Genomic DNA, 18,836 nt, shown 5'->3' on the forward strand with positions numbered 1-18,836 from the left:
AACTACCAAAAATATAGTATTGCACTTTAAAAATCAACTAATGACATAGATTTTTTTTCACTACATTTTCTATACATGCATAGTAATTCTCAAAACCTAAACTGTTATTTTGGGTTGTTGGCTGAGGACCCAAGTGCAGGGAGGCAGAGGAATGAAGTCCATAAATGTTTAATTAAATCTAAACTGGGGGTAGAACCAGGAACAGGCGGCAAACAAGAAAACAACAAAGTCCATAATCCAAAATAAAGCAAAATTAGGGAAGAGGATGACAAGACAAGGAGTAACAACAAGACGTCACAACTGTGTTCATCAGACAACGGACTGACAGGAAACAGGAGGCTAAATACACAAACACTGATTAACATAACAAGAACACACCTGGGCAAGACACAAGTGGCCGAGGGCACTGATTGGTTGACACACGAGGAAAGGCAGGCAAACACAGGTGAACATGATCATGCTTAACAAGACAAGGGAGACACACAAGGAAAACAGAACACAACAGATCATGACAGAAACTAAAGTAACTTGAGGACAAAATCAAACAAAAAACAAACTAAACCCAACCCATGACAAAAACAAACAACAAAACTAAGGATGCACGATAAGGCTATTTTTAACCGATATCGATAAACCAATAATTTAGAAAGTGCCGATGTCGATAACCGATAAATAAGTCAATAATTGTTTGCAAAATTAACTTGAATACAAATATACTTTCGAGTCCTACTATAAGGCTAACATGTACAAATACATTGAAACATTGTCCAAAGCACCATAAAGCTGAATGTTATTGATACCTCTGCTTTAAAGACAACCAGTACCTCATCTTGAGTTATGTTTTAAAAATGCAACACAAAACTGCAAGGGTAACATTTTGGGGAGACACAGTTAAGAAAATCCACACTGGCGACTGCCATGTTGCCATGATGCATCTTCTGTCACACACAAGGTCCGCATTATGACGTCAAAAATATACAACACTACCATAGGAGAGGGGAGGGGTTGAGGTGTTAAGCACAACTTGAGCCACAACCACAACAGATGGACCAACTGTTTCTTCGGACTTCTGTATTATCGGGTCTATCTGTGTGATGACAAATTGATTGCTAATTGCTGATAATTATGGGCAGATTTCTTTATTATATGTCCGTCCGTCTTCTTCCGCTTATCCAGGGTCGGGTCGCGGGGGCAGCAGCTTTAGCAGCCACTTCAGCCAGCTCCTCCGACGGGACCCCAAGGCGTTCCCAGGACAGCCGAGAGACATAGTCTCTCCAGCGTGTCCTGGGTCGTCCTCGGGGCCTCCCGCCGGTAGGACATGCCCGGAACACCTCCCGAGGGAGGCGTCCAGGAGGCATCCGAACCAGATGCCCGAGCCACCTCAACTGGTTCCTCTCAACGTGGAGGAGTAGCGGCTCGACGCTGAGTCCCTCCCGGATGACCGAGCTTCTCACCCTATCACTAAGGGAGAGCACGGCTACCCTGCGGAGGAAACTCATTTCGGCCGCTTGTATCCGGGATCTTGTTCTTTCGGTCACGACCCACAGCTCGTGACCATAGGTGAGGGCAGGAACGTAGATCGACCGGTAAATCGAGAGCTTTGCCTTTCGGCTCAGCTCCTTCTTCACTACAACGGACCGATACAGCGTCCGCATCACTGCAGACGCTGCACCGATCCCTCTGTCGATCTCCCGCTCTAACCTACCCTCACTCATGAACAAGACCCCAAGATACTTGAACTCCTCCACTTGGGGCAGGATCTCATCACGACCCGGAGAGGGCACTCCACCCTTTTCCGACTGAGGACCATGGTCTCGGATTTGGAGGTGCTGATCCTCATCCCAACCGCTTCACACTCGGCTGCGAACCGCTCCAGTGAGAGCTGGAGATCACGGCTTGAAGAAGCCAACAGCACCACATCATCTGCAAAAAGCAGAGATGCAATGCTGAGGCCACCAAACCGGACCCCCTCAATGCCTTGGCTACGCCTAGAAATTCTGTCCATAAAAGTTGAAAAAATGAACAGAATCGGTGACAAAGGGCAACCTTGGCGGAGTCCAACCCTCACAGGAAACAAATTCGACTTACTGCCGGCAATGCGGACCAAACTCTGACATCGGTCGTACAGGGACCGAATAACCCGTATCAGGGGGCTCGGTACCCCATACTCCCGAAGCACCCCCCACAGGACTCCCCGAGGGACACGGTCAAACGCCTTCTCCAAGTCCACAAAGCATATGTGGACTGGTTGGGCGAACTCCCACGAACCCTCGAGGACCCTGCTGAGGGTGTAGAGCTGCTCCACTGTTCCACGGCCGGGACGAAAACCACACTGCTCCTCCTGAATCCGAGTTTCGACCTCCCGACGGACCCTCCTCTCCAGCACCCCTGAATAGACGCACTGTCCCCGATGTCCACGCGATGCTGCAGAGACGTGTCAACCACGACAGCCCCACAACATCCAGAGCCTTTAGGAACTCCGCGCGGATCTCATCCACCCCCGAGGCCCTTCCACCAAGAAGCTTTCTAACCACCTCAGCGACTTCGACCCCAGAGATAGAGGAGCCCACCTCAGAGTCCCCAGACCCTGCTTCCTCAAAGGAAGGCGTGTCGGTGGAATTGAGGAGGTCTTCGAAGTACTCTCCCCACCGATTCACGATGTCCCGAGTCGAGGTCAACAGCACCCCATCTCCACTATACACAGTGTTAACGGCGCACTGCTTTCCTCTCCTGAGACGCCGGATGATGGACCAGAATTTCCTCGAAGCCGTGCGGAAGTCGTTTTCCATGGCCTCACCGAACTCCTCCCATGTCCGAGTTTTTGCCTCAGCGACCGCCGAAGCCGCATTCCGCTTGGCCAGCCGGTACCTGTCAGCAGCCTCCGGAGTCCCACAGGCCAAAAAGGCCCAATAGGACTCCTTCTTCAGCTTGACGGCAACCCTTACCGCTGGTGTCCACCAGCGGGTTTGAGGATTGCCGCCATGACAGGCACCAACCACCTTACGGCCACAGCTCCGATCGGCCGCCTCAACAATGGAAGCGCGGAACATGGTCCACTCGGACTCAATGTCCCCCGCCTCCCCCGAGACAATGGAGAAGCCCTGCCGGAGATGGGCGTTGAAACTCTTTCTGACGGGATTCTGCCAGACGTTCCCAGCAGACCCTCACAATACGTTTGGGCCTGCCTGGTCGGACCGGCATCTTACCCCGCCATCGGAGCCAACACACCACCAGGTGGTGATCAGTTGACAGCTCCGCCCCTCTCTTAACCCGAGTGTCCAGCACATACGGCCGCAAATCCGATGACACGACTACAAAGTCGATCATCGAACTGCGGCCTAGGGTGTCCTGGTGCCAAGTGCACATATGGACACTCTTGTGCTTGAACATGGTGTTCGTTATGGTCAGTCCGTGGCGAGCACAGAAGTCCAATAACAAAACACCGCTCGGGTTTCGATCGGGGGTGGGGGCATTCCTCCCAATCACGCCCCTCCAGGTCTCACTGTCATTACCCACGTGAGCGTTGAAGTCCCCCAGCAGAACGAGGGAGTCCCCAGGGGCTGCGCTCTCCAGCACACCCTCCAAGGACTCCAGGAAGGGTGGGTACTCTGAGCTGCTGTAAGCGGTATTGAAAACGGATGGATAAAAACTACAGAGACAATAGGATTTCACCTATTCATACTCTTCTGTCATGAAATTGTTGACAAATATTTAGTGTATACTGTTCTCCCTGCAATTTTCATCTCGACTAGTCTAAAGGAGTCCAAAGACTTTTATATTTGAGTATAGCTGATGTTGAGGCAGACTCCTCAAAAATGGTCTTGAGACTCAATTTCAAGGACAGCGAGTCATGTTTATTCTAACTCAGGATTGTTGAGGCCCATTTTGATAGCAATTTACTACTTTTTATTACGGCTTCACTATGATAATCAAATATTCCACACAGTTTTGACATGAAACCAAAATGAAAAAATGGAACATTTCTAATAGTTATTTGTTCCCATCAAGATATCTTCCAGTCACAGGCCATCACCACAGTTGTTGATCTCTTTTTTCCTGTCTAGTTTCTGCGGCTGTCATGTGACACACAACCTCAGATCATCTACACCCTGATGACAACACACTGGGCTTTGCCCTCACCCAACTTAGTGGTGTCCGTGGTGGGGGGCGAAGGCTGCGAGAACGTTAAAACGTGGGTGAGAGAGGTCCTGAGGAACGGTCTGGTTCGGGCTGCACAGAGCACAGGTAAAAAAAAATTAGTAGAAACCAATGCGCATGCACAATGCACATGATCTTTTTTGGCATTAACATGATAGTACGCTTGCTTTCTGACTCCGGAATGTCCTCAGTGGTATTATTTATACATCAAATCTATCAACTAAAGAATAGACTCTTCTTTCAACAGGAAAAAAAAAGTTTGAGTACCTTTTCCTGCTTTTAACTAATCACCAGAAGAACATTGTTAAATATTTCAAAATTCAGCTACTTGTCACATAATCCGGAGATTTTTTTTTGTCTCAACAAACATATCAAGCAGAACACTGACTTTGCCGCTAATATTTTTCCTTTTATGACAATTATAACGTCCTCCTTCACCCACTGTAAATAGTAGGCAAACAGCTCAAGTTCAAGAACACCATCAGACCCTTCATCAACCCCTCTCCATGAAAACATGTTAAAAACGAGAAAACTCATCCTTGGCACAGAACTTTTTGATTCCAAAGACTGACTATAGACTTTAATGAATTAAGCTTGCAAACTACTGTGGGTGGTCAACAATGAGGTTGGCTGAGCCATGGCCTCCATGATTGTGACCTGAAATGGAACTACAGTATAGCCAGTTAGGAATTGACCTGAAGCTCATGCTGTTGCCGATTGCAGATAGACTCCTAAAATACTCTCTTGTCTAGACAAATAGTCATCAAGTGACACGACTTGTCATTCTGTTGTCACACCCTCGTAGCACATACATAATGGATGTGTTTGTCAATGATGTGCTGTGCCCTGCTAAGTGCAGTGTGAAAAGGCCTTGACACGCTGCTGTGCCCACCCCTGAAAAATTTTCATGGCAAACCAAATCAAACCAGGCAGTCTAAAGCCTGAGCCTGAACAAGTAGCAAAAAAGTTTTGCTGGACTGGCAGCATTTCAGAACTGTAGGCGTGTGAACATAAGCAACGCTGGTTGAGCTAATTAAGTGACTGTGGCTGCCAGGTAGAAAAGGGTAAGCAAATGAAAAGATAGGCATGGTGAAATTGCCGGAGAAATGGGTGTGGTAACGTTTTGGAACGTATAAAAACTTGTTCATCACTAATGTGCAACAACATGTATAATGGATACAATTTGACAACAAACACTTTAATGAGAGAGGATACGAATAGTTTGGAACCTGTTGGTAAAAATTTTTTTTTAACATTAACTGACTTCGGGAAGCATTTACACTGGATTTTTACTTTTTTTTTCTGATATTTGTTTGTGAAATAACTTGAAAACTACTATATGTATCGTCTCTCTTCAACTTCAAAATTAAGAGCAGACATAAAATGGGAAAAGGTATAAGGCTAATGGATACTTTTGCAAGCCACTTTACAAAGTATATAACAATAATCATAGTAATCCCTTGAGATAGCATTTGACGGTCTTGTCTTTTTTCATAATTGTAAGTTTTAAGATACAGTGGAAGCTCAAGTTACGAACGACCTGTTTTACGAACTTTCCGAGTTACCAGCGAAATTTTGGTCGAAAATATGCCTCTAGTTACAAACAGGTTTTGTTTTATGAACCTTCTCAGCATGGGTGAGCGGACGGATCATACTGTGCGTCTTGCGCTATTCAATTTAGTTTAACTATCATTGGCTCTGTGCATAACTCATTGCCACAGTTGGGCTGATTTTTTTTTAAAAACTCTTAATCAGGCTAATTAAAGGCTGTAAACGTCCAAGGTAGTTGTCGTGTTGTGCCGTTAAGGCACACACACGCCGCGGCCATTGGGTGTGTGTGTGGTCTTTATCACCAAAGCAGTTGCCTAGATTTCTGATGAATGTGGCAAAACCATTTGACGGTATGTATGATACTATGTTATTTACTGTATTGGAGTATCTCTTAAATTGGAAAAGAAAAAAAAAAGACATACAACTCATCCAGTTGAGGAGCTGTTGTTCTCGCCTTTTCACGTAAAGTTAAAGCACTATAAGTACTTGTTTGTTTAGTGTGGGATTTCTTCATAGTAATTAAGTATTTTCACTTATTTTTATGTTGTACTGTATTTATTTTTAACCACACTCTAATTAAAATTAGGGGGTAAAATTATATATATATATATATATATATATATATACTGTATATATTAGGGGTGTGCCAAAAAATCGATTCTCATAAGAATCGCGATTCTCATTTAGTACGATTCAGAATAGATTTTAAATGTCCCAAAATAGATTTTATTTTAATTATTTAATACTGTCTTGCCTTTGTCTGCGTGTGCCTTTATTTGGAGCGCTGTTCATGTTGTACCCGGTTTGGCCATTGAGGGGCAGTGTGGTTCCACATGGTCTAATACACTGTTAAGTTGTAGCCACATTAGAGAGTAAAATGAAAATGACACGATCAAGTTATTCCAACAAAAGTTTTTTTTTTCCAGCGTGGAGCCGTTCTTTTGAGTGATAAACGTGCCGCGAGTAGCACGCTAATTAGCATTAGCGAGTCAGACTGGAGTAGATCATTACAATTCCTTGCACATCTATAGATTGAAGCATCAATCATTGTCAATCAAATCATTTTGAATCAAAAATAGTTCCTAATCGAAAATCGATTGTGAATCGAATCGCAGGCCCAAAAATCGGGATCGAATCATAAGAAATTCATAGATTCCCACCCCTAATATCTATCATAAAATGTAATTTGGGGGCTGGAATGGATTAATTGAATTTCCATTCATTTCAATGTGAAAAGTTACCTCAATTTAAGAACGTTTCAACTTACAAATGAGGTCACAGAACCAATTACATTTGTAAGTTGAGGCACCACTGTACCTATTCACAAATAAAAATGCACTGCTTTTAATTTAAAATTTCACCCACCCTTTTTCCCTTTGTTATCCAGGGGCCTGGATATTGACGGGGGGTCTCCGGGAAGGCGTAGCCCGCTGCGTAGGTGAGGCGGTGAGGGACCATGAGGCTGCAGCTCCAGCTCTCGCTAAGAAGAAAGTCATAGCCGTGGGACTTGCACCCTGGGGCGTCGTGCACAACAGGCAGCAGCTTGTAAATGCACAGGTATGCCTTATAATTGTGCAAAACAATGGGCTTGTTCTATCCTGCAGGCACCTGGAGTTCAAATGGTCTCTTCCTTCTTTTGAAAGAAATGTCTCATGTGATTGCACATCAAGTGTGAGACGAAACGTTGACCCTCCTGATTCTAAATATCCCCTCTTGCGTACTTGAAGGGAAGCTTCCCTGCTTGCTACTATGTCCAGAACACATCACGTGACACCTGCTGCCTGAACAGCAACTGCCAGGCTTTCCTGTTGGTGGATGATGGCAGCACTGGTAGAAGAGGAGGAGAGACAGCCTTCCGTGGCAATCTGGAGGATTATATTTCACATCAGCGCACTGGCATTTGGGGTAAGGCACCCATTTGAATGATTTATGCTGGACTCGTTTGCAAACAAAAAACACTTAACTTGAGCCAATGATTCCCAACCACTGTGCCATGACAGATTTTCAGGAAATAATTCAATTACATCAATTGGTACAAACATGATTTATTCACTACAAACAATGTATCTTTGTTCATCTATCTATGCCAGCCATGTGGAGTAACAGGCAGTGGATATAAATGTTATTCCATTTGACTGTCAAGTGCCTGGGCTTAACTCAAACATTAGTATCAGTACATAAGAGACCCACAAAATAATTTATATTTTAACATGTAAAAAGCTATGGTCTACAGCATAAAGCATTTGAATAGGGTTCTCTTCCATTCAAGTAATATTATTTATGAAACAACGAAAATTAGCAAAAACAAAAAAATGCAAACATTAAAGTCACACGCCTGCCCCATTTATAGATGTGATGTGGCAGTGGAAATACATATTTCCACAAAAATCATTACGGTTTATATATTTTCATGTGTTGTGTGTTCATGCAGGGGTCCAGTACCACACATGATTAATACAATTATGTGTTTGTTCAATAAATACATAAAAATGCTGACACATTAAAGATGAATTTTTAGTTAGTTTATTTTCAGTTTAATCAGCGAAACAATATAAATTGAGGAAAAAAAAGTTAACTATAAAGTTGCGTCCAATATCACTGAATTTATAAAAAGGAGTAGGAAGAAGTATAGTAGTTTTATTTATACACCTTAATGTTTATCATTGTTAAACAAATAGTCTATTAACATACCCATCCATGTACTGTAATAATGTAAACTTCAAATTACAAGGCAATGTAATTGTGAGCAAATCCAATTAACAAATGATGATTAAAGTGATGATTAATGTTTATTAAAAATAACAAAATTGTCCTGTTGAGGAAATTGGCACAGTCCTTATGTTGGCCAACTGCTGTTCCACTAGCGCCCTGTTGGTGGTCTCAACGTGTATGAAGTTGTGCATGTTAAAGTCTCCACTGACCCGTGTGAGAATGCCAGAATGTCGCAATTGTCACAGACATCACAATCCTTATAATGCTCAATAGGAGAAACAGTTCAAATCTCCTGTCCCATTCTATCCTCTCTCTCTCTCAACTTCACTTCATCACTGGCTTCCATCTCTCTTGACAGGTAGTGGCAGTATTGAAATCCCGGTGCTATGTATGCTCATCTCAGGAGATGCCAGCATGCTTGAGGTGTGAACACCACACGCACACACACGCACGTACGCACGCACGCACGCACGCACGCACGCACGCACGCACACACACACACACACACACACACACACACACACACACACACGCACACACACACACACACACACACACACCAAAATCCAAAGGCTTTTTTAGTATTTGCTCCATAAGCATTGTCATCATCTCGCCGATCTTACAGATAATTTAACAGTCTTTGCATTGTAATTAAAAAAACAAAAAAACAATTCCAAGTTGGGAGGGTGTGTACAACTTAACGGGTTTCAACTGGATAAGTGCGCCAGATAGATAGGAAGATGCCAAGCCAGGACAGCTCATAGTGACACAACGGTCTAGCTCAAGTCACCTCACTACTCATTAAGAGTTCTAATCTAACATCATCAAAAAATACAGAGAATCTGGAGAAATTTCTGTACGTCAGCGACAAGGCCGAAAGCCAATATTGAATGCTTGTGACCTTCGACCCTCAGGCAGTCCCGACTGGCATAATTGTGTTAAGGATCAGCAACACATAAGAAAACCATTGTCAGTTAACACAGTTTTAGCTGAATCTAGAAATTGAACTTAAAACTCTACCGTGCAAAGTGAAAGCAGGGTTCCCACGGGGTCTAAAAAAGTCTTAAAAAAGTCAAAAATTCTGAAACTTGAATTTTAGGCCTTAAATGTCTTAAAAAAAAACATAATTTCATCCCAAGTCTAAAATGATAATGACCAAAGTCTTAAAATTAACATCCGCTCCTATTTGTCCATTCAGAGAAAAAAAACGTGTGCGCTGTCTGCGCTTTTTGACAGGCGAAAATGTCATATGTTAGGGTGACCATATTCCCATTTCCCCCCAAAAAAGAGGACACTTGCCCCGGCCTTGAAATTGTGGTACCAGTTACACAGTGTACTTCACCTCCTATTAGTCACGCAATGCCAACCGGACATTTTCATGAATTTATAAAACCTCAGACGCCAGAAACAGGACGTAAGAAAATGCCCTACAAACAATTCAAGTCTTGAAACGTTTTCCAGGAACGTTAGTAACGTTTTCTTAAGGTTATGTTTGGCTGCAATTTGGGCGCTCCATGGTTGCAATGGAAAGTTGTTTTTTTTACATCTCCGGAACGTTACATGCTGGTTACATATTGGTTCCTTTACCGTTCTCCAAGTGTTACTTTTTGGTTTGGTTTCCACTAACGTTCCTTTTGCATTTGATTTCAGTTATTTTTGGTTCCCCTAATGTTTTCATATTTTTATTTTAAAATGTTTCTTGGTATTACAAATTACTTTGAATAATTGATTACAAATTTATTTATGAGTCTTGACATAAGATGAATAATGAATACACAAGCAACTTTGAAAATGACATGTTTATTAAAAAAATAAAAATATAAAATAATTTGCTGCCACAATACAAAAAAGAAAAAAAAAGTGGAAGACTTTTGCACACTGCAATAACAGTAGGCGAGAGGAGATGGAGGGAGCCTCCAGAGGTCTGGTCGGGGTGGGGTCAGGGCAGAGGTTTTGCCCGGACTGCCCTCATTCGTTTGCAGCTGATCTAAACAGACTAAGAAACAAAAGTTTGAACATAACTTCACAAAAGTACGACAAATCACTCCATTTTTTTTTCAGACTACCTTAAACTACTTATCAATACATTGTTCCCTCACTACTTTGCAGTTCAGTTATTGCGGATTCACTATCACTTTTAATTTGTAACCCGGTTCCTGGTAAGCCACTTTAAGATTAAAAAGAAAAACTTGACCATAATTATTAAGCCAAAGTTTCATTTACTGCCTGTGTATGTCTATTGGTTCGCAGGACATTTTCAACCTCAGGATATGTTACACGTCCATCCACCCAATGTCCTCTCTGTGTACATTTGTCACACCCATTGTATCCTGTGCACAGTTTGGTTGCTTTGACCATTGCTTTGACTGGTGCATCACATAAAACACAACGCATCACAAGAGTTTTCCCTTGAATTCAATTTTCAAGAAGATCTTGCATTTCTGTAACCACATCATTGAGAAACTTCAAATCTGTCGGTTTTGGAAGGACCAGATGTTAATGTTACAGGGAAAATGTGTTGGAGTGAGGTGAACGGCACACAAGACAGGCCACAGAGTGATCTTGCTACTTTTGAATAGTGGAAGGCCGTCAATGTTCAGAGACAACTCCAGTGTGTTCAGATTTCTCAGTGCCTCCTCTGGGTAGTGGCTGAGTTGTTCTCCAACAGCTCTCCTTAACACTAGGTGGACATACTTCATTCCTGATAGTTTAGTTGACCTGATTTTTTGGGGGGTTGATCAAAGTATTCTGGCTGTTGAAGGTACACGCTGGATGACAATAAGACCATTCCCCTTTAGTCCTACAAGAAGGTCATCAAGAGCAGAGTGTGGAATATGGTGTTTTATGGCCCACTGTTGTAAAAAGTTACTGAATGAGCATTCAGGGTTGTTGTCCATGTTGCAGGGCTTATTTGTATTATCCACATCTCTAGATCTGATGCAGAACCAACACTGCTGTCCTCTTCAGAGCTGATGATTGAACTTGTTGACACTGCCTGCTCTTCGGTCTCTTCTGTTGGTAGTAGCTGCTCCTGATGCCACCTAACTTGTGCAGCCTCCACTTGCCGTGCTGCATCTTGTGCAGCCTCAGCTTGCATCTCTGCTCGTACAGTCTCTTTCACTTTTAGGATCACTCGCCACATGCGCCTCCACCTGTTTGTGTAGGCCTGTCTTGCTAATCTCTGTGAACTCATTGTGAGCAAATACATACCTGTTGCAATGAAAAATCAAAAGAATGTCACGGATTGCAGTAGTTGACCACTTGTGTGTGCTGTCGAATGGCTACGCAGCATTCTCCAGGGATATAATAGTTTAGGATTTTTTTTTTTAATTAGTAGCGCTAGGAAGAATTTTAAGCCACATCTGCAGTCCTTCATTGTAGGGCTAAACAATATATTGAAAAAAATAACTACATCTATGCATATCGCAAAGACATGCAATAAGTTTCATATGGAATTTTATGCTTTTATCTGAATTTGACCGGTCCGACAACTAAAATGTGCACCACCAATAGTTATTGAGAAGTATTTACAATTAATTAACTAAGAATACATTGAGTTAACTTATTTTGCTGCATGAAAAAATGTAATTCTTTCATTAGATAATTAAAAATGCTTTAGGTACATGTTAAATATCGCAGTAATATCGATATCGCTATATTCAGCAACTATATTGCATATCGCATGTTTTTCCAATATCATGCAGCCCTACTTCATTATTCCTGGTAAGAAGAAAAGGGGAGAGAAAAGGTTAAAAGCAATCAAGAAACAGTGAAAACAGACTTACATTTGCAGCAAACATTTTTATTACGTCGATTGACCTCATGAAAATACATTTTCTTTTTTTTTTTCTTTTTTTTTTGGGGAGATCTCAGTATTGATCATTTGAAATGTCATCATCATTGTTCTCCCTTTTTTTTTTTTTTGTATGTGTGTTTGTGCGTGTGTGCGTGCGTGTGTGTGTGCGTGCGTGCGTGCGAAAAAAAAAAATAAAAAATAAGAATTCCCATACCGTTCACCTAAACCGAACACTTCAAAATCCAGCCAGAGTCGTGGGGCCGCCAGGAGACCCAAAGGGGGACCAAAGAAAAGAAAGAAAAGCGAAGCCCAGCACCGACCAGACACCACCCACCGGGCCACTAACCTTCACCAACCCCAAAGACATCCAAACTCCAACAAATCAGGGAAACCTCAAGGGCCCAAAGGAGAAACTGAGGAAAGGTAGAAAGGACAGACGAAGCAGAGTGAGATCCACAGACACCAGCCTCCACCGAATCAATGACCTGAGGGAGAAACAAATTGTGTCTGAGTCTCGATAGATGCTGGTGTGGTGGATCTAGCATGCATGAAAATCTCTACCAAAGAGGGGAGCCGTCGACCCCCGCCAGGACAGAGCAAGCGCAACACCTCAGGGCCCCCCAGGCCGCGGCCGCGCCAAAGGACGACCCCCGGGCCCCGCAGGGGCCACCGGCCGGAGAGCAAACCCCGGAGCAGGAGCGCCCCCCACCCCAACGCGGCCCGCGCCCCCAACCCAACGCAGCAGGACGGGGCACTGCAGGCCCACCAGGCACCCCACCGGCCCACAACCCCCGCTCCCCCCGCGACCCCCCGCCCCCCACCCCCGCCACCCACCCCAACCCAGCCCCAACCGCCGCCAGGTCCCCAAATCCCCAGACACCCTCCCCAACCCAGCACCCCCCACCCCGGCACCCCCACCACCAACCCCCCACCAACCAAGCCGCCCCCGCCCCCACCCCCACCAACCGACAGCCCCCCAGCCCCCGACCCCAGACCCCGGGGACACACCGCACCCAGGCATCCGCGCCGAAGAGGGGGCCGGGCAGCGGAGCGGAGAGGGCACCCGCGCCCACCCCACCACGCGGAGGGACGGAACACCAGGGGCAGAAGGGGAGATGGGGGCACCGGAGGACGGGCGGCATCCCCGAACCCCAGGCCCAGCGGGGAGAGGCCCCGGTCGTCACCCCAACGATCAAAGTGAAAAACTAACCCTGTTACTAAGTTCGCCAGCTCGCCGACTGGCGAACTCTACCCCTAAACCGTGTGTGTGTGACCCCACCCAGTGTATATACATAAGTGTGTGTGTGTGGTGCATTAAAATTGGGGGCAGGTGAACCGGAGCAGAGGGAAATGATATCCCCCCCTGCTCCGATCCATCCGCCCCCCAGGCATGTCAAAATGAAAATACATTTTCTGTTAAGAATGGTAGATTGCCAAGTCGATGTGTGCAGAGTTTGAATTTTGAGTAACATGGGACGAAGCACAGCTGAATTACTGTATAAGGATTGTGCTGCGCCTGTTTGTCACACGGGACGTCATGGTGACGTCACGCCGACTGTGCGAATAGGGCAGACATCTTACATTGCCTAGTAATGAAATGTACACGTGGCGTTTCTCTCAGACTTAACGATACAACCGTACAACACACAATGTGGCATTTTCGCCGTGGAGACAGATAATGTGAAAATGCCACAGAGAAACCAATGTTAGGTGCGCGTAGTGAGTGGCAACACGGTTGCTGCCGTTGGCTTCTCTTCTCTCTATGGCGAGTAGGCAGTCACACTGGCGGCCATTTTACATGAACAGAATGATTTCTACATGGCGTTTTGCCGTTACTTACTGACCGTGTAACTGTCACACTGTGTGGCGTACTGTTGTACCAACAAGTCTGGGAAAAGTGCTAAGTGTACATATCATTGCTAAGAATGCTACCACATGGTTTGTCCTAATTGCGGCAAACGGCGAGCATGTAAACAAAGTGTTTTCAGGTCCAAATGACTTTCGTCCGGGTAACTAAAACTCTAAATACATTTAAAAACACCCCCAAATGTAACTGCAAAGGCAAACACAAAGGACATTTTCGCTACTGTTTGTATCCAAATTACATAAAAAATACCTCCAAGCCCGACTGCAATGGAAACACAAATTGCACTTTAGTGTGTAAAAGCAGATGGTGTGTTTTTCCTTACCTTTTCGGAAATGTAGACAAAAAAAGTAATTCCAATGGGAATAACGACGAGCTGTAACTTGTTGAGCTTCTTCTGCTGACAACAAAGATGACTGCTAATGCCGCTGCTGCCGCTTCCCTATTAAGCAGTTGAAATCTGCGTGAGCAGATTTGAGTCAATGAGAAGCGATCGTCCTGCGTTACACACGATGATGATAGGCAATCTGGCCAATCAGTGATGGATGTTTATTTTCAAACTGGAGCTGTGAATTCACAGCTAGTCGTTACACTCTCAATTTGAACGAGAATGTTATCTTCCGTATTACTTGAACATTTATTTTTATTTGTAGTTAAATGTTTCGTCCATTTACAAAAAAAAAAGACCAAAAAAACTACGCATCACCATGTATAGTAAGGCGTTACAAATTACAGCAGTGTGGAAAGACATACTTCTTTTTTTTTTAAAGACTAGAACTCTCCTTTCTTTGGGAGTGAAAATGAACAACCCCCCTTTTTTTTTTTTTTACACTGCTAGTCACGTCGTCCCAACCGCGGGATATGAATGGTTGAGGGCAGTGCACTCATCGGCTGATTAGCACAGTCAGACGCTTGTCTCTGACCAAAGCTACCCCGGTACGATACTTGTCTACTACAATTGCATTTATATTTAGTTTTGGTCAGTTTATTTCAGATAATTTACATGGCCAATAGCAGGCACTAAAATAGAATACGCAACAGTCTTATTGGGGGCATGTGAAAACTACCAATGTGGACTTTTTCTAGGGAAGTGTGTTTTGTAAGACTGAATGTAATTTGTAATTGGCAATGGAATTGTAAAATTTCCTTGGTGTTCTGTTCTCTTATGTTTTACTGTGTGTGTGTTTTACACAAGCACAAATGTTTATTATACTATTTGCATTCATCCAGCTTTTTCTGTATTTTTATAAATATGCAGTATAAAAATTGTGCATTTCAATTTATGCATGGATTTTTGCTATTTGTCCTATAAAAGGAAAGTCCTATAAAGGCAAATAAAGGAACTTGGACTGCCCCACATAGGCCATGTCAGAGTAATAATAATTAAAAAAACAACAAAAACGTAGCAAAGCATTGGGTCAAGGGCCCACCGGAATGATACGCAGTATGCTTTATAGCCAGTCCAACCCTGTTGTGATTTGTAATTTCCTATCTGTGCCTCTCTGGAGAGTTATACTGACTGATGTACTCACCCAGATACAAATGTCTTATTTATTTTGTTTATGTGTTCTTTGTGCAGAGATTGGATACATCTCTGAGAAGATCTACGCCCTGGCTGGTTCTTGCTGGAACTGGACCAGCTGCAGATTTTATCAGTGAACTTCTATCGTGTCTTGCCTGCACTTCGCTCGGCCAGACAGTCCTATCAACAATGGACGAGATTGCGGAGTATCTATCAGACATCCGTGATCTAGTTCGCGACAAGATCAAAAGATACTTCCAAGGAGAAGCTGACTTGGAAAAACTGGTAGACAGTGTGAGTTACACTGCACTCGTATTTCTTTACTGGTTGATATAGAACAGTAAAAAACTTCTCTAAAATCGACATGAGAAATATTTGCATTTGCATACTTACATACAGTACATATTAAATATAAAATACTTAAAAAGAGACCTTTTTACCATTTTTTACGGGAAGTCTGGAGTCCAACCACTCTGTGACACATCACAATTGGGCAGAATTAAGAACAGCTCACTCGCAGACACATTTTCGGATATAGACAGTTAATGAAAGATTACTTGGTTGCTTCATTTCAAACTCAACTATTTGTATCTAATCAATTAAAATGTACAGTAAATCCTTCGTCATATTTTTCTATTTAAGAGACTTGACTTATTTGAAAGATGATTGCAATGGAACATTGGTAACTCTTTTCCTTCCACTCCTGTTATGGATCCAGGCTCTGAGTATTTATCACAACAGAGAGCTCATCACTATTTTCCATGGGGAGCAAGAAGGACTATATGATTTTGATACTGTCCTCCTCAAAGCCCTTGTTAGAGGTATGTACATGTATTAATGGAATACACAAACTTCATTTTGGGATTTGTTGTTGTAAATGATTAGAAAATAAGCATATGGCTATTTAGTCATACCACATAATGTCTACAATCAACATTATGTTATTAACATATACACAACATTCATGCTCTGCAATAATGAATACTTTAAAGTAGAGATAGACCGATATCTTTTTTTTTCAGGGCCAATACCAATACTGATTATGACTTGTCAAGGAGACTGATAACCGATATTTGGAGCCGATATTTAATTTCAGTAAAATTGAAAAAAAATATTGGCGTAAAATTGTTTTAGAGTACAAATTCCAACTTTTAACTTTGTTAGAATTGACAACTTTTCAGATTTGTAAAATGTTGATTTTTTTATTTTTATTTTAGACAATCGTCATCTATGTTTTAAAATTTTAACAAAAAATCCAGGTCTCTCCCATGGTCATCATAGCCTTTTACCAAAATTTTTAAATAACTGAAATGTTAAACTTTCTTGTATTTTTGTTTTACTTTCAAACAAAAACAAAAGCTGGAGAGAGGTCCTCAGGTCAGCAGCGACTCTTATAAAGTGAACTGAAAATCTAAATAAAGACTTCCCTGAGATCAACACAATTTTTAATAGATCCTTTATCGGCCGTCAGATTTATACGCTATTTGTCAAAATGCCAAATATCGGCCGATAATCGGTCCATCCCTAATTTAAAGTACTAGATAATAAGGATGCACCAAAATGATTTTTTTTTGCCGAAGCCAAAAACGAGAAATGCTTGGCCGAAAACCGAAACGCTGAAAAAAAATGTATGCCAATTTTTTATTATCATTGCATTTATTATAATTAATTAAAATTATAATATTATTATAAAACATTTAAGCCTATTTAGCACGGGCATTTTAACAAAGCACAATATAAATTGAAATGCATCCACACAGCAGACATCAGAGACATGTTGGCGAATGGTACATTAAACACCTAACGCGGGGTGAGCAACTGAGCATTTTCTGGCGGTGCAATTGCACTTTACAGTCAATGTACAGTACTTCGCACCAGCGGGCACGGATGCGTGCGGTGCGGTGCGGATGACGCATTTGTCGCTATTTGTATCGGGACAAGGTGAGGCGCACTTAGAATCGGCACATTCACACATTTACCAACTTATAAAAATAAAAAAAAATCTTCACACCAGCCAATCGGCTTTGGGAAACGGACTGCAAAGTCACACACGGCGTCCTGTACAGGTTTGTCGCCAACCGGAGATAGTGGTAAGTGTTTACTTGTTTAAAACTGTTGATAGCAATCATGTTAACATCAGCTAAGGTATTTAGCACAGCCACCAGAATGCAAGTGAAAAAGAGGAAGCGCTGGAGGGGCTCTCATCAAAGACAAAAAGGAAGGCGCTGCAGTAGAAAGAGTGTCTCACCTGTAGTGCAGTACTCGGCAGCGCTCTCTTTTTAAACAGTTCACCAAGCGACCCTCTCCTTCTCCGGTGTGCACAATGAAGCTGCCGGTAGCCAGGTACTCACAAACGCCAGCGAGAAGCGAGGCAGGCACTCACCCCCGCGTTTGGTGTTTAATTCAATTCTTGCAGCGTTTCTTTTTTTTTTTGCTTGCATCACCACAACATCCTCTTTCGGCCATATTCTTTCGACTTAAATTTTATTTCGGCCAAATGCCGAAAATGCATATTTTTGCCATTTCGGTCGAAAATTTTCGGTGGTCGGTGCATCACTACTAGATAATGGAATTGTTACCAAATAAATTAATTTCTAGCAATAGCAATACATACAAAATAAATCACACACAAAAAAGGCCTACATACAAATAAGATATCCTTGTTTGTTCATCCCCAGAGGAAAAATTCATGAAGCACTCCTGCAGCGCCTCTTCTGTATCTGTGGATACAGTCCTTATGTTGAACAGTCCGCCTGTTGTTCCACCAGCAGCCTGTTGGTGGTCTCAAGGTTTAATGCAGGAATTACCAATGTGGTGCCCATGGGTACCAGGCAGCACTCAAGGACAACATGAGTAACTACTGTATAGCTGACCAGTGATGGGACATGGTGAATTTTTAGGAATGTTGCATAAGTGATCATTTGAACATGAACACTGGCAGACATAGACATAGAGTGTGACACTTATCTTTTCCATAATTATTGTGAGAAGTCATGAACTTAATCAGTGTCTTCACAAAAAGGAATTTCACTCTTTATTAATAAAAATAATAAGAATATGTGATAAAAGATACATTTTGATCAAATAAAAGTTGAGTGATCTGTTATATCAGACATGTGTATCAATCTGGGAGCTCTTCACACAATAGCCAAGAGGTTTATGACCCCTGGCTGAATGTATGAAATTGTGGTCATATTCCCCAGAGGGAGAGAGGAAAAGCTGCATCCTCCCTT

At 42.9% G+C, this 18,836-nt stretch overlaps 1 protein-coding gene and 1 long non-coding RNA gene across 4 annotated transcripts in view; one reads left to right on the plus strand and one right to left on the minus strand.

Annotated features, from left to right (window-relative positions):
• Window positions 1–18,836, plus strand: part of trpm4a (transient receptor potential cation channel, subfamily M, member 4a) — a 46,610-nt gene that overhangs the window by 14,298 nt on the left and 13,476 nt on the right. For 2 of the 3 annotated variants that reach the window (XM_077557289.1, XM_077557290.1), the window contains 6 exons: window positions 4,065–4,245; window positions 7,097–7,266; window positions 7,437–7,614; window positions 8,780–8,844; window positions 15,661–15,897; window positions 16,322–16,424. In XM_077557289.1, the coding sequence (XP_077413415.1) occupies window positions 4,065–4,245; window positions 7,097–7,266; window positions 7,437–7,614; window positions 8,780–8,844; window positions 15,661–15,897; window positions 16,322–16,424 (934 nt within the window). Of the gene's footprint in view, window positions 1–3,120; window positions 3,600–4,064; window positions 4,246–7,096; window positions 7,267–7,436; window positions 7,615–8,779; window positions 8,845–15,660; window positions 15,898–16,321; window positions 16,425–18,836 lie in introns of those variants that run through there. The other variant, XM_077557291.1, reaches the window with a different exon arrangement.
• Window positions 10,233–18,325, minus strand: LOC144043545 (uncharacterized). Its single transcript, XR_013291124.1, has 3 exons — window positions 17,852–18,325; window positions 14,407–14,541; window positions 10,233–12,702 (listed from the first exon to the last, which is right to left on the minus strand). It is a non-coding gene; the product is annotated as an uncharacterized LOC144043545 (long non-coding RNA).

Source organism: Vanacampus margaritifer, chromosome 2 (assembly GCF_051991255.1).
Source record: "Vanacampus margaritifer isolate UIUO_Vmar chromosome 2, RoL_Vmar_1.0, whole genome shotgun sequence".
NCBI classification, from domain to species: Eukaryota; Metazoa; Chordata; class Actinopteri; order Syngnathiformes; family Syngnathidae; genus Vanacampus; species Vanacampus margaritifer.